Source organism: Aythya marila (genome assembly GCF_965140915.1).
Source record: "Aythya marila genome assembly, chromosome: Z".
Taxonomy (NCBI): domain Eukaryota; kingdom Metazoa; phylum Chordata; class Aves; order Anseriformes; family Anatidae; genus Aythya; species Aythya marila.
This window is the reverse complement of record NC_139080.1, coordinates 87195188-87210449: the sequence shown is the minus strand read 5'-3', so window position 1 is coordinate 87210449 and position 15262 is coordinate 87195188. Positions and strand designations below refer to the sequence as shown.

The 15262-nt window shown below is 52.3% G+C and overlaps 1 protein-coding gene across 2 annotated transcripts in view; it reads left to right on the top strand.

Annotated features, from left to right (window-relative positions):
- PAX5 (paired box 5) overlaps nucleotides 1–15262 on the top strand; it is a 148129-nt gene that overhangs the window by 2456 nt on the left and 130411 nt on the right. The window contains exons 1-3 of one of the 2 annotated variants that reach the window (XM_082784266.1): nucleotides 2253–2355; nucleotides 6618–6783; nucleotides 11514–11711. In XM_082784266.1, the coding sequence (XP_082640392.1) occupies nucleotides 2313–2355; nucleotides 6618–6783; nucleotides 11514–11711 (407 nt within the window). In that variant the 5' untranslated portion in view covers nucleotides 2253–2312. Of the gene's footprint in view, nucleotides 1–2252; nucleotides 2356–6617; nucleotides 6784–11513; nucleotides 11712–15262 lie in introns of those variants that run through there. The other variant, XM_082784265.1, reaches the window with a different exon arrangement.

Here is a 15262-nt window from a genome sequence, read left to right as displayed (position 1 = left end):
GTGTCCCCGCGGTTCCCCCGTGGGACCCCTGGCGGGGGCACGGACGGCGCCCGTCCCGCCTGAGCCCCGCAGCGCGGCCGCGGAGTGCGCTCACTCGCCCTCGAGGCTGCTCTCGCCCCTCTCCGCCCGGGGAGTTTTGGTTTTAACGAAAGCGGCCGCCCTGCCGCCAGCCGCCCCCCGCCGCCCTCGCGGACGGCAGCGGGCGATACCCCCCGGCGCGGCGGAGGAGCCCCGTGCTGTGCCCTCGCTGCCGCGGAGCTCGGAGACCCGGCCGCAGACGGACACAGGGCGCCGCTGCCCCCTCGACGCCGCTGGGTGCCGGGGGCATTGGTCCCGGGGAGACAGTTTTTGTTTGTTTCTTTATTTGTTTGGTTCTGATTATTTTTGGACGGGCTGCATCTCACGGCCAGCCCCTGCCGCCCCCTCCCCCCCGAGCGGGACAGGTCCCGGCGGCGGGGGCGGTGGCGGGGGCGGCCGGCGAGGCTGCGTGCACGGCTCCTGCCGTGCCGTCTGGGGCGGGGGCTCGGACAAACCGCCCCCCGCTCGCAGATACCGCGGCCCGGGAGCGGCCCGAGCGCGCAGCCGAGAGGAGACCGCGCCGTCGAGTCGGCAGCGGAGCGGGCGGGCCGGCGGCGGGGCGGGGGGGCGGAGAGCGAGGGCGGGGGCGCCGCCATCTCGCCCCGACGGCTCGGCCGCCTGGCGGCGCCTCCCTGCGCACGTCGGGCTGCGGCAGGCCCGGCCCCGGCCCCACGCGGTGCTCCCCGACGGAGCGGGGGCACGGAGGGGAGCGGGACGGGGCAGCTCCCGGAAGGGGCGACGCGGCCGTCGGGGGGCCGGGGCCCGGGGGTGGCGGTGCCGGGGTCCCGGTCCCAGCGCCCGGCCGTCGGGGGACGGGAGCGCGAGGCCCCGCCCCGTCCCCGCATGGCCCCGCCCCCTCGGCGAGGCCCCGCCCTCCTCCCCGCTCCTTCCCATCGCCCGCCCCCGCCGCCCCCATTGGCCCGGCGGCGGCCAATCGGCGCCGGCACCTCCCGGCGCCCCGCGCAGCTCCCCCTCGGCGATTGGCCGCGCCGCCTGAGTGACGGCCGCGGCCCCGCCCCGGCGCTGTCCAGCGGCGCGGTGCTGAAGCCGCCCCGCGGCGCCCCCTGTGCGGGCGCTGCCCGCGGGCACCGGGCCGGGCGCGGGGCGTGCCCCAGGCCCGCGCCCCCCGCCCCGCCCCGCCCCGCCCCCGCCCGCCACAACCCCCGCGGCCCGGCCGGGGCGGGCAGCGCGGCGGGCGCACGGCCCCAGCCCAGCCTCGGTGTCCCGGGCGCCCGCGGCCGCCGACGGCAGGCGGCGGGGTGGGGAGGGGTCCCCGAGCTGTCCCCGCCCGCGGCCACAGCAACGGCGGCGATGGGCGCTGCGCACCCGCGCCCCAAGTCCGACGGCGGCAGCTAACGGCGCGCCCCGCCGGAGCCCCCTCCCCGCCGCTCCCTCCCTCCCTCCCTCCCTCCCTCCTTCCCTCCCTCCCTCCCTCCCTCCCTCCCTCCCTCCGCCCGTCCCCTCCTCCCTCCGCCCGGCCCTCCCGCCCCCTCGCACACACCTTCCTGCCGCCCGCCGCCGCCGCCGCCGCCGCCGCCGCCTCGCCCCTCTTCCCTCCGCCGCTCCGCCCGGGCTCGACAAGTTCCCGCAACTCCCGCGCCGCCGGGAGCCGCGGCGGCGGCTCGGCCGGACAGCACCGGGCGCGGCGCCGCTCGGACAGCCCCGGCGGCCGCCGGACACAGGAGCGGCGGCGCGGTGCCGCCGCCTGCCTCCCGCCGGTGCTTTCGGCCGCCGGACACAGCGACCCGGGGCCGCCGCCGCCCGCAGCACAAAGAGCCGTCGGGGCGCGCCGTTAGCTGCCGCCGGGGGACGGCGCGGGAGGCTCGGCGCCCGCCGGACCGCGCCGCTCGGGAGCCGGGCGAAAGGCAGCCCGGAGCCGCGCCGCCGCGGCTGCATGGCGCTGTGAGAGCCGCCGCGGCCGGCGGAGGGAAGGCGCACCGACGGGAGCGGCGGGCGGCTGCGGGGCGGCCGGCGAGGCGGCGGTCCCTGCCCGAGGGAACGGCCGAAGGCTGCAACTTGTGCACGGGGATCTGCGCTTGGCCGCCGGTGTCGGATACCCAAGTTTGGGGGCGTGCTTGCTTTTCTTTTTTTTTTTTTTTTTTTTTTTCCGCTCCGTTCCGTGTTGCTTCCTCGGCCCCCCCCCCCCCCCCCTCCCCCGAGCCCCACACGCGAGCGCCGCCGCCGAACCGAGATCTGATCCGCCAGGCTGCCCGCTCCAGCTCCGGACCGCTCCGATGGAAATACACTGTAAGCACGACCCGTTTGCAGCAATGCATAGTAAGTAGGCTGCTAGTTCAACTTCTCTGACGCGGCAGGGCCGAGCCAGGCCGTGCGCGTTCGCGGACGGGGCCGCCGGGCTCGGTTCCCCCGCCCGCCCGCCGCTGCCGGCCGCGGGGTCCGCGGCGCCGGGGGGAGGCGGCGCCGTCCCGGGGGTCCCGCCCGCGGGCGCCGACCCGGCCTCAAACGAAATCCTGGGCTGCGGCCGGGCGCGGGGCGCGGGACTGGGCGGGCGGCAGCCCCCCGCACCCGTCCTTCGCGGCGCGGCGGGCGGGGGTCGCGGGGGTCTCCCGTCCCCGCCGGGGAGGCTGCTCGCGCCCGCTTCGGTGTTTTTGGCAGCGAGCAGGAAAAGGCGAAATGCTGCAGGCAGCCGGGTGGGTTTTTGTTTTATTTTTTGGTTGTTGCTCTGTGGTTTTTTTTTTTTTTTTTTTTTTTGTTTTTATCTATATATTTTTTTTTCCCTGAGATTCCTCCTCCCGTAGAGAAAGAGCCGATGCATATATATATATATATACATACACACACACACACTCCTAACTATATTTTTTTATCGATCTGTATATATGACACGGACTCATGTGTGTGTGTATATATATATTTATGTATATATATATGTGCAATCCCAAATCAAATATTTGGAAAGAAAGCTGCCCAATATTTCTGACGAACGGAAAAGTTTGATCTGCGTTATTCCTGGTGTAATCCAGCGTTTTCATATACATTAATTAAAACCGAAAAAACAGGCAATTTCAAAGGGCGCAAAGTGGGGATGGAGGGACTTTTTTCTTCTTTTTTTTTTAACCATCTGAAGAAAGGCATAACAATTCCTTTGCGTGCTTTGCATCGGGAGCCGCGGCACAGAACAAGTGGGTAGCAGCACTGGTTAAGTTAACAGGTCGTGTGCGATGGGCTTGCCCGAGATTTGTTGTGCTTGAGAGGTCGGGGGAACACTTATCCATTAGCACAGTGTTATGTGAAATGACATCTTCTCTCACGGTGAGTTAAACGCTGCATTACGGCGAGAGATTGCGAGGAAATTTAAGGTAGAACTAATCTCATTTCCTAGTGCACCACAGCCTTTTAGCTAAAAGAAATTTGTTTTCAAAATAAAGCATCCAGCGATAGAGCTACAAATCTGTCTTTCTCCATCTTTCTCTCTCTTTCTCTCTCTCTCTCGTTATCTGCCTGCTCCCTTCTCTTTCTTTCTGTCCGTCACAAGATTTTGGAAGGTGTTTGGAGTAGCTCAGCACAGGCGGGATAGTCGCTGGTAGCTCGCTCCTGCTGCGCGTAAGACTGACTTTTATCTCCCACCAAAACATAGCTTTTTTTTAAAGCTGTGGTTATTTCTCTCCCTTGATTGAACCGAATCGCGCTTTAAAAAGGAGAACTTAAAGGGCGGAGAAAAAAAAATAAAAAATCTGGGGGCTCCGAGGGGGAGTCGCAGGTCCCCATAGCCGGAGGGACCCGTTGTCGCGGAGCGCGTCTTCGCGGAGGTGCGAGCGAGCGGGCAGCGGCGCTTTCAGACGCGGAGCGTGCGGAGGAAGGTCTTCGCCTGAGGGCACCGGGCATCAGATGTGGGAGCAAACAGCGCGGGTTTCAGCGGCTCCCTCCAATAACCAAAGCCACGGAAAATAGGTGTCTTCTGCAGGAATTTTGTTGAAAAAGGGAAGAAAAAAATAAATAAATCACTGCCCTCGCTCTGATATCGCAGCTGTTGAGGAGGAGACTTCAGTGCCAAAGTATCTCCGGACTCGCGTCTCTCCTCAGGAAAGACGAGGTGGGGGGGGCTGGTTAAAAAAAAAATCCAAGCAGGAAATCCCGGTGCCACGTCCCACAGGAGGGCGGTGGGAGCCGGGCGAAGGGCAGAGGGGCTCCCGCCCGGCGGGGGAGCAGAGCCCGGCTGCGCAGCCTGCGGGGCGCGACGCCGGGGGGCCCTACGCGGCCTCAGGAGCGAGCTCGGGCGGGGGCGACCGGCGAGGGTCGGCCCGGCCTCTCGCCGCGGCAGCCCCGAGGCGACCCGGGCACCGGGAGGCGACAGCGGGGCCACGCGCACCGCACCGTGCCCGCGTCCCGTCTCCGTTCCCGTCCCCGTCCCCTCAGGGCTCTGCTCTGCCGGGAGGGGGGCGCCAAGAACTGGAGCCGGGGGGCCGGAGGGGGCCGGGGGCCCGGGGTCGGGCGCGGGTCGGAGCGGCGGGGCTGGTGCGCGGCTGTGCTCCTGCCTCGGACCGGGTCGGTGTCCCGGGGCCGCCCCAAGCTCTCCGGAGCCGGAGGCGCACGGATGGGCGGCGCTCCGGGACCCCCGCGCTGTGCCCCGCCGGGCTCCCGCAGTCCCGGTACGCGACCACCCGGCCGGGGCCAGCCCCGCACAGAGCTCGGGGTGTGTGTGGGGGGCGGCAGGTGCCGAGGGGACGGCGCCCGGCGCTTCGACGCCGCTCCCGCTTGAGCGGGCGGTGGCGGGGCTGGGGGCGTCCCGCGGACTCCCCGCGCCCCGCTCCGGCCCAGGGCGGGAGTCACCCGCAGCCTTTGTTCCCCCGGCGGCCACGGGGTGGGCTGGGCTTTCGGCCCGGAGAGGGTCTCCAAAGGAAATACTTTTTTCCTCCTCCCTTCATCCCTTCCCCCTTTCCTTTCCCTCCTTTTCTCCTTTCCTTTCCCTCCCTTCCTCCCTTCTTTCCTCCCTCCCTTCCTTGCCCTCTCTCCTTCCCTCCCTCCCTCATTCCCTCCCTCACTCCTTCCTCTCCCCTTCTGGACCTCCCCCACCTGCACAATTTTGTCATTCGTACTGAATACCCTGTCCATGATTTCATGTCATTAAAGCTGCTAAGAGGTGAAAACCCTGACATCTCGTTCACTACAGCTTTGTTGGGTTGCTCCTGCATTTTTATCCTTAGTGAGTAGTGGGTTTTCTTTCTTCCCCCCGGCCACGCTACCATTTCAGCACCAGCGCAGCGCAGCATTCCCTGTGCGCGACCGGGAGCTCCTTTGGCAGGTGCTGCTGAAGGCAGCCCCGCTGCCCTGGGCCTGCTCCCAACAAACTTGGGATACACCTCGAGCCTGAAGCGTCATGCAGCCTCTGGGAAAGGTCTGCTTCTAACGCTGGTGATAGCAGAGCAGCACTTGTCTGCTCGTTGCAGGCTTTACCTGGCTTTGACAATCACTTATTCTATATGGATTAATTATTTGTCCTGATAGTTTTAGAAGGTGTTTGCAAAGTTTGACAGCAGTTTGTCCGTGGTGCAATGGCTAGATTTAAATAAAACTGCTTTTTATATATATATATATATATACATATATATATATATATATGTATATGTATATGTATATATATATCTAAACACTGAGGCATTTGACTTGTCACTTTATTCAGTACCACTCAATTTCTGTGTAAATAGAGACATTTTCTCTATTATTTTTGTTCCAGCATTGACATCTGTACTGCCCCTATTGCTTGTTTGCAATTTCTCCACTCTCTCCAATCTAAGTAGTTTGGATGATTAACATCACAAGGGTTAATCATATTTTTCTACTTGGTGGATGGGATTATTACATACATGTTCGTGGGTTTTACACGATTTCACTACCATCCATCTAACTGGGTCCCATTTCCCATCAGACATATGACTCACCTTGCTAAAGGTGAACAGTGCAAATCTGTTACAAAAGGAATAATATATTGGGCTTGCCTCAGTGTTCACATTTCATTTGGGTGATCATAATACCTGCCAAGACTGCTATAAATTATTGGAGCAGAAGACGTTCTCTGTATTTTTTTTTTCCCCACTCTCGATTAAGTTCAGTTGTTTTGAAAAAATAACGTTTAATTGCAGGTACCCCCTTTTGTGCCTAGACACAAATAATGTGTATGCTGAGCAGTCACCCAGCCTTATTTTATTTTGCTTCATAGCCGGCGGCTGGCTCTTTCCCACCAGGCACCTCCAGGTCTGCCCACAGAGTCTGTGGTCCGGCAGCCTCGGCCCTGTGTTTGGGAGGGCCATGGCCCACGCCTGGTGGGGCTGGGTGACCGTGCGTGGTCTCAGGTGGCCATTTTCCAGTGCAGAGCCCTCTCTGCCTTCAGGCAGGTGGGTCCTCCCCGTTGGCGAGTGGCACAGGGGGCTGCAGAGCGCGGCCTCCGGGCTGCAGGGTGACCTGCCTGCGGGAAGCACATCCCCAGCGCCGCTGGGAGGACTGCAGCACACAGGTCTCTTTCCAACTCTGACAACGCTGTTCTTTTCCTGCCTTTTCCCCCCTCCCCTGGTCTGTTTCAGGACATGGAGGTGTGAATCAGCTGGGGGGTGTTTTTGTGAATGGCCGCCCCCTCCCAGATGTCGTTCGCCAAAGGATCGTGGAGCTTGCCCACCAAGGGGTCAGGCCGTGTGACATCTCCAGGCAGCTCCGCGTCAGCCACGGCTGCGTCAGCAAAATACTTGGCAGGTAAGGGTGGGCAACAAATCTCTTGTGTCCATCAAGAGAAAAAACACCCTTAATTAAAGGTTACCAACATGCAAGGACAAGGGCTCATGATCACCACTCATGATTTTGCACGCCTGACGTGTAAAAAAAACGCAACTGTTTATATGTTTATTTCACCCTGTTCAAAGTCTCTTAGAGGTAATTCTAATGCACAGTGCACAATGCCACGTGTGATATTTGGTGTATATGTGGCATATATTCTGCAGTAGTCTGTTGTGAATACATAGAAAAATCTGCGAGTCAGCTTCAGTAAAATGGAGAGGAAAGAGAAGTTGGGGAACATTCAGGGAAAGTAACTCGTGCTTTCTGAAAAAGACTTACTTTTAGCAATTTTATCATTCTACACTGCATGAATGTTCTCAAACGTTCATTCACACACGCTATATTGAATCTGTCCCACTGTTTAATTTGAGGCCTTTTCCTACTCTTGTGGTGGAATATGTTCTTAATTAGAGCAGAGAATACGATAAGTAGCTGTTAACCATCTTACATTTGTTTTTTTTTGGGAGTAGCTTTCCATTCAGATGGAACTTGCTAAAACCAGTACAGAGACGGCAAATTAATCTCTGAATTATTATCATTTCCTGATTTTGTTTTTAAAATTTTTGTTTAGGTTGGAGGTTGGACTCGTTTAGGTTGGAGGTTGGACTCGATGACCTTGAGGTCTCTTCCAACCTAGAAAATTCTGTGATTCTGTGATTCTGTGAAATATTATTCAGATTCAGGTTTAAAAAAATCCTTTCTTCTTTGTATCTTCTGAGCATCATTTGTATAAAGTACTGTATTGAAGTAGTTTCGGATTCCAGGTTGAAAATTCTGAGGTATCTAACCATCTTATAGTAAGGACTTTTTAAATTATTATTATTATTATTTTATTCTTGTTGCTGTTATAATATGTATGTACTTTTTTTTAAATATATATAATTTGTAAAAGTTAATTTCTGACATGTTCACTAAACTTTAACCGTTAATTTCATTGTTTAGCATTTTACTTCTACTGTTACTATTTGTAGCGTCTTCCTCTTTTCCATTTTTTAATCAATTAGCTTTACTGGTCATTCCATAGATGTAAAAACTGTTAAAGGACCTTTTTGTTGTAGCATGCATGAGGTCCTGCTCTGATTAGCAGCATTTCTGATCTCTCAGTGACAATTTAAGTGTTCACAAGCAAATTTACTTGCTGAAGTCATGGACCCCCCCGGTTTTGTAGAAGACAGCATTCTTTTCCCTGTAACACCCTGTTATCTTCAGTCAGCTTAACCGCTGAACTCTATCTCACTAGGCCTGGACTGTGTGCTTTTAGAGTTGCATGAGCTGGTGTGCGGGTTAAGCTGAGCATCTGTCCTTCTTCTCTTTTGCATTAGCTGCTCAGAGGTGCATTCCCCTTCAGGTTGTAACCATTCCTCCTGGTCGTACATTGGCGTGACTTTAAAGGACATCGACACCTTTACTACTTGATAGAGAAAAACTTTCTGAGGGCTTTATTTGAGACCTGCCTGCCCCTCCCAGGCTATTTCATACTGTTAGAGCTGTGCATCCATGCTCAGAACGGGTTTCTGCTCCTGGTGTGACCATTATATAGTTTGCTTTGTGATGCTCTGCACTGCAGCAGACTTACCAGCAATTCCCATCAGGACCAATGTAAAACTAAGAAATGGGCAATTTATTTACTGGGCAAATGTCCAGTGGTTTTACTTTTGCTCATTTGAATAGATTTATCATTAGATACATTTGCGGTATACAGCTGAGAATGAAGCTCCAAAGCTTTGTCATTAAAGTTGTCAAAAATAAATTGGAATTTCATACCTCATTATTTTCATAACTAATAATTACGGTGGGTAAAATGTCACTGTAATTGGAGCTCCGTGTGTGTGTGTGTTTGTGTGTGTCTGAAGAACAGGAATCCTTACGAAAAATCTTTACATTTGGAATTTTATGGTTGGAGTTTTCCTATCAGCCTTCAATACAGCCTTAACAACCAGCCTTGTATTGGGCAGCCCACAGGGTGGGGACCAGATGGTTGCAGTGCAGGTGACACTATCTCTGTCCCAGAGGTAGGTTCTGCAGGGGTGCACAATATTTACCTGCATTGCCAATTTGTTGGCAGCAAAAGGCCTGGACCTTGTGCACGTGAAATGAATCTGACTGCAGCCAGCCTTGTCTTTAAAATGGAGATGGGAGTCAGGGATGCCAGCACTGTGCAGTCTGCCACTGCTTCGTGCTGCTCCCTCCATTAGTTGCTCGGGTGAACCAGAAAGCGTCGGCAGTAGTGTTGCTGGTAATTCACCGACCCCTGCTGCAGGCAAGTTCTCCTAGCTGCCCAGGAAGATGGGTCCGGGCCCAAGCCTGCGCCCTTCCACACAAGACAAGCCGCCTGCGAATGTGTGTGAGCTTTTGCACGGCTTGAGGTGGTGAAAGTAGGTTGGCAGATAAGATTTAGAGTGAAGTTCTTACTGTCTGGAGGGCACCATGTCTTTGTTCCATTGCTGCGGCAGCGTTTTTGGAAAGTGCCTCCACGCACAGTCCCGCAGCAAGCTCACCGCTGCCACGCCAGCCGGCAGCGCCGGGGTGCTGAGGGAGTCTGCTGTCATGCGTTACCCACCCTTAGCAGAGATAGCTGTGGGAAACACTGTCTTGTCCACTCAGTGACAGCTTCCCCAGCTTGCTAGCGTCTGGTTTCTGGGCATGAGGGTTGTTCTCCATCAGTGGGGTAGCTGGCCGCAGGATGCTGCCCGAAAATGACGCACAGCCGTGTGAGAGATGAGCACAAAGGAACGCTTGTAAAATCCATGGTTTCAGATGGAAGGAAGAAAATTACAACTTTCTGTTTGGGTAACATTTATTGTATGGCTTCCTTTCACACCCTTCTTACAGTAGAAGTTCTACTAGAAAAGGTTATGAGGCTGGGGATGTAAGGTTTTAGAAAGTTTGTGATCCGAGTTTGCCTTCATTTTATTATGTCCTCAGAAAATTAAGCACAGGAGGAGCAAAATACTACCCTCCTGCCCTAAAGCTCATGACTAGGGGACACTAGGAGGGTTAATCTATCTCTGACTCTTGACACTGTCCATTACTAATATCACCTAAATATAAGTGGAGACTGAGTCTACATCTGCACCCAGAATATCTGAAAACATGTACAAACAACATGGTATTAGTCCCTTCAAAGGAATTTTAGCCCCCCCCCCCCCCTCGCCCCCAGATCTCTGAGGAAGATTAAAAAGTAGTGACCTGACAGAAATTTAACCAGCATGGTTGCATGCTACAGTGAGACAGACTTTCACTGTGCAGCCTGTTTGTGTTCTGATTTGCTCATGCTGGAAAGACTGTAATTTTATTATTAATATAATAATAATAATAATTATTATTTTTATATAATGGGTATGGCAAGTAGCTGCAGAGAAAACACATTAAGAAATAATCTTACATTCTTATTTGGTAGTCTTTTCTGAGCGCCTTACTGGAAATTGGGCAGAGAGCAGTCGGTGGACATGTTTAAGATGCTAAGAGACTACATCTTGGTGGGTCTCTGGTTGAAAGGCTCATGAAGTCAGGGTCTATTCAGAAAGGATGAGCCAGATAAGGGCAGCTAGGGCGGTGGTTGCAGGTAGCCTGGGGATTTATTTTTCATCTGGTTACAAGGAAATTCACAAGATACAAAACGTGCATGGCCAGGAGAATATCTTGTGTGTTGCACTCCCTGAAATCTCAGCACAGAGGGGCGTGATTTCATTCCTAGTCTCTTCTCTGGTCTTCGGTGGGTAGTATTTTATGGACATATTTTAACAGCATTTTCAAGACTTATTAAAAAGGGGGAGATGGATAGGGCTGGGGATCCCAGCTGTGACATTTTGTTGCAATTCTATTAAAGGCAGTTGTGCCTTTACATGTGATTTACATGCAAAAAAGAAAAAAAATTCTGTCTGACATATCTCAGTCAGTTTAGGGGTGCACTCCTACCACCTTCCCTTGTATGACAGCAGAACTGCTCGCGTGTGTAAAGATCGTGTACGTGAGAATGGATCGTGGAGCTGGTCAGATAAACCAACACCCAAAACTGAACCCCTTGAGAATGTGGACAGCTCCTTTTACCTTAAAATTTATGGTTACAACTATTAGAAACATAATATTAAAAATAATATATTCCAAAAAATATTAACTATTAAAACAGTAACATATATATTGAAACAGTTAAATGGGAAAAAGGTATGCCAACATATTTATTTTGAAGGTGCAAATAAAATACGATACCCAGCCTTCATTTCACTGTGAAATGGTAACACATTCTAGATATTAATGACAGAGAATTTCATTAGAAACAGTAATTTACTACAAAAAGTGGTCTTTGGTGTGATTTGTTTCTATTATTGCCAATACCCCTGATTAATAACACATATTTGCACTTAATTTTGGATCCTGGAATGCCTTTTAGTCTTGCACAGCTTTTTTTTTTTTTGTCTTTCTGTTATGAAAAAATATATATTCTATGCTATGGCCCAATTCCAATTACTATAAGTTAATCTACTAGGTGATAAAACACTACATAGGCAGGAAATATGTATGTTAAAGTGAAGATGTATCTCAGGATTTGCTGGGTTTTGGTTACCTTGAAATTATGTTCTCTATAAATCTCAAAGCATGTTCTCTGTCTATTTGTGATAACTGAAGGTTTGTTTTGGATGTTGTCCCAGGTATTATGAAACCGGTAGTATTAAGCCTGGAGTGATTGGAGGATCAAAACCAAAGGTCGCCACACCCAAAGTCGTCGAAAAAATTGCAGAGTACAAACGCCAAAATCCTACCATGTTTGCCTGGGAGATCAGGGATAGACTTCTTGCTGAGAGAGTATGTGATAATGACACCGTGCCCAGCGTCAGTTCAATTAACAGGTAAAGATGTGTATGGTCCTGGGGAGGGACTTTGCTAGAAAGTGTTGTTCTCTGAATTCTCATTTGTCGGTAGAAATGTGTGTTTTGGGTTGTTTGCAAGAAATCCAGTTTACATGTGTTTACATAATGTATTTAGGGCTTTGGAGTGGCTGTGCGGTCACCCTGGTGGCGAAAGCCTCACGGTCATAAGTATTTCCTAGGACTGGGCAGGTTGTGCTATTGGCCTTTGCTTCTTTTCTGTCTTTTCCCATTCCCTAGTCCATGCCTTGCAGTTCTTGCTGGTAGAGATCTGTGTTGATTTGACCCAAATGATGCCTCCACTGTGCTGGTACTTCCTCTTGGGGAAAGCTGAGACTGCAACTGAGTTGCGTGGTGGTGTTGATCTGGAAAAAGACAGGCACCTAGGTACCTCAGGAGATGATCCATAGCGCAGGTCTCAAGGTCTTCATGTCCTGCTCAGTACTGCTGCAGTTGACCTGGAACTCTGCTGGCCACGGTCTGGTACTGTTAGCATGAATAAACCAGGGAAATTGTTAGCATTAATAAACCAGGGAAAACCCTCTCAAGTACTTAGCTGTATCTCCAGCCCTCCAGAGTGATAATAGGGTATTAATACCTGGAAGGCAGAGCATGCAGGCACCCTCAAGCACACCAACAGCCCCTGGCAAGCCAAGTCTTTTCATTTTCTCTCTGGAGTATTTTCTGTACCGGGCTTTGGTCTCACTGCTCTGGTGAGATGGTTCTCTCTTGTGCAATTTCATGCGAATTCTTTGAGTGCAGCTAGCTATAAAGTCCCATCTGTGTCCATGGACGTGAAATAAATTGATGCACTCTTCTTTTATTGGCTATCCCAACCTGATTTGCATTCATGGAGTTGCCACTTGAGTAGCAGGAGTGACTTCCCCAGTGTCAGTGCAGAGTGGTGGCTCTGTCTTGCTGAACTAAGAGTTGAGTCATCCATCTGCATGGTTAAGTGCAAAAACAGGTGAGTTCACTCACAGCCTTTGCTACTGCCTGGAAGTTCCTGCCTAGTTTAGACTCTGAAACAGCACTTGGTAATGCTATGGACATCGCATTTTCAATTTAAAAAAAAGGATTTGAGGAATGATATGGACACCATGAAAATTGAAGGAAAATCCTGTTCTGTCTGTTCTCAGCTAACTAAGGGCAGACTTTGCTTGCGTAAAAGTCAACTCAGCACCTGTCAAGTCAGAAGCATTAATGCTGCTATGAGCAGTCCTGTGTTTATGTCGTAGGGCTTTAAGCATTCTCCAAAAGACTGCCAAAAATGCACTCGTAGCTCTAGAATGCAGACACTAAGTAGGTTCCAGTGTGTTTTGATCCACTTTCCTTATTCTACCTCCTGCTTTATCCTTGATAATGTCTGTGCACTCACTGACTTCTCATCAGAATCTCTGTTTCATGATCTACAGCCAAGTTATTTGGCTGGAAATCTCATTCTTTCTCATCTGCATGCAACTGTGGCTAAGATCTTTCCCTTTTCTGAAGGGTGTGAAACCCCTTTTGAAATCCACATGATCTTTTTGAGTCAGCTTGTTTACCTGGAGAACTGTTTTTGCCAGCCTAGGAGCACATCCCCAAAACAAACTGTTATGCCAAGAGCCTGGAAGCTACATCAAAATACTTGGCTTTAATGCTAAATCCTCACAGTTCTGTGGTGCAGTCTTTGGACTTGTCCTTCCACGTTTCAAGACTTTGCAGATAGGGCTATCATGCAGCAAGGGTGCAAACTTCTAGTATGAAGGTGTAATGCCCTTATTCAGCCCTGAGGTGCAAGTGGGATGTTGCCTTTTAGCCACTGATGTCAGCTCCCACCAGAAAACAGAAGGACGGTTACTGCCTTGGAAGAAGCAAGGTGAACTGAGCCATAAGACTTCCTGCAGTGGCAGCCTGCAGTGTGGAGAGGAGTGATTCTCCAGGGCTGTGTCATGGAGAGCTGCTGTTGCTGTTGCTGAGAGCTGAGGGGCTGGGGCGCTGCCCTGTAAAGCCTCTGTGGTGGTCTACACATATCATGTCCTTGCTACGGAGGGTGCATTTCAGCAGATGAATTTGAGTTGCTGCCCCCTTATATAAATGAATAACAACTACTATTATTAATTAGTAACATTAATTAATATTAATAATAGGCCACTCTTCCGCAGCAGGAGCAACTCTGTGCAACTAAGGCATAATTAATCATTGAGATTAGCTTTGCTCAGATAAGCTGCCCAGCTGCTTCAGTGTGCTCCAGTCCCCTGTCCCTCCAGAGATGAAGATATTTCTGTGTCAGAAGGCCCCAGACACCCTTCCTTTGGCATGACAGGAAGGAAGCCTTGTACAGGGTGCTATTTTCAGTCTTGCTCGTGCGGGGTCCTTTGTCTTCTTTGGCTGTGTGCTCTCCCCCACCAATCTGCCTGCACAGCTCCCTGCAGCTCCTGTGTGCAGCCAGCTGCTTTGGCCCTGTGTGGAGGCAGAAGAAGCAAGGGACCCCATCACCAAGGAGTTTGAAGACGTCTAACAGCCAACGGCTTCACCTTGGTGCTGACAGCTGAATGTAGACTTGTTTTCACACCTAGCCCCATTGCAGGAAGGGAAGGGGCAGGCAGCGAGTCCTGTGCTGAGGAGGGGGCTGGGCGTCACCAGTACAGGTTCACGGGCTAACTTTCCAGCAAGTAACAGTTTTGTGTTCTCATGACGCATCCCCATGCCACATCTGTCTCACCCCTCCCATCCCCTCCTCTCCCCTCTTCCAAATTCAAGGCAGGCAGAAATGGGAAAAGAGTTTGCTAGGTAAACACAGGATAAATGCTTACCACAGCATTACAACTGCGTAAACAGTGCATAAAACAGAGACATGTGATTTGACTAAGGAGTGTGCCTCGCTCAAGCCCGTTTTGATTCCACTGCAGCCTTTGGCAGAATTGTGTAATCCCTGGAGGCGTTTCAGACCCCTTCTTTTCTTTTTTAACAGTGCATCGGCAGGTGAGCGTTTGATAGAGCACTTCCTCAGCTCTTCTTAACAGCTGCCCTTTGTCCTGTAACACAACGCATGCCTTTTGTCGTCTCTGCTCATTTGAATGTTTCCTGATTTACATCATTATAACTCAGAGCAGAGGCTGTCCCCAGCAAAGACAATGTAGTAATTCAGCTTTTAAGATTAGCATTTAATCCACCACATTTTTGTTTTAGTATTAATTTGGATAAGCAGAATCCTTTCAGAGGTATCCAGGTTCTCTAGATGTGCGAGTACTATTCCCGGGGTGGGTTAGTGACAGATTTACAAATGTGTTCAAGCACCCATGGCTGCAGATAGCAGTCTAGTGGAGCACTTGAACTTGGTAGTGTCTGGTTCCCCGAAGATGTGGTGTTGGGCCTAGCCGGTGGCCAAATAGCTACCGACGTGTCCTTCCTGGGCATTAAGGACTATGTCTTCAATGGGACTGAAGCACCACTCTCTGCTGGATCTCAAGGAGTGTGTAGGAGTTGGTCATGTACCTAATGTCCCTAATGACTTGGTCTGGTGGCAAAAATGTAGTCCAGGGTCTGCCTGC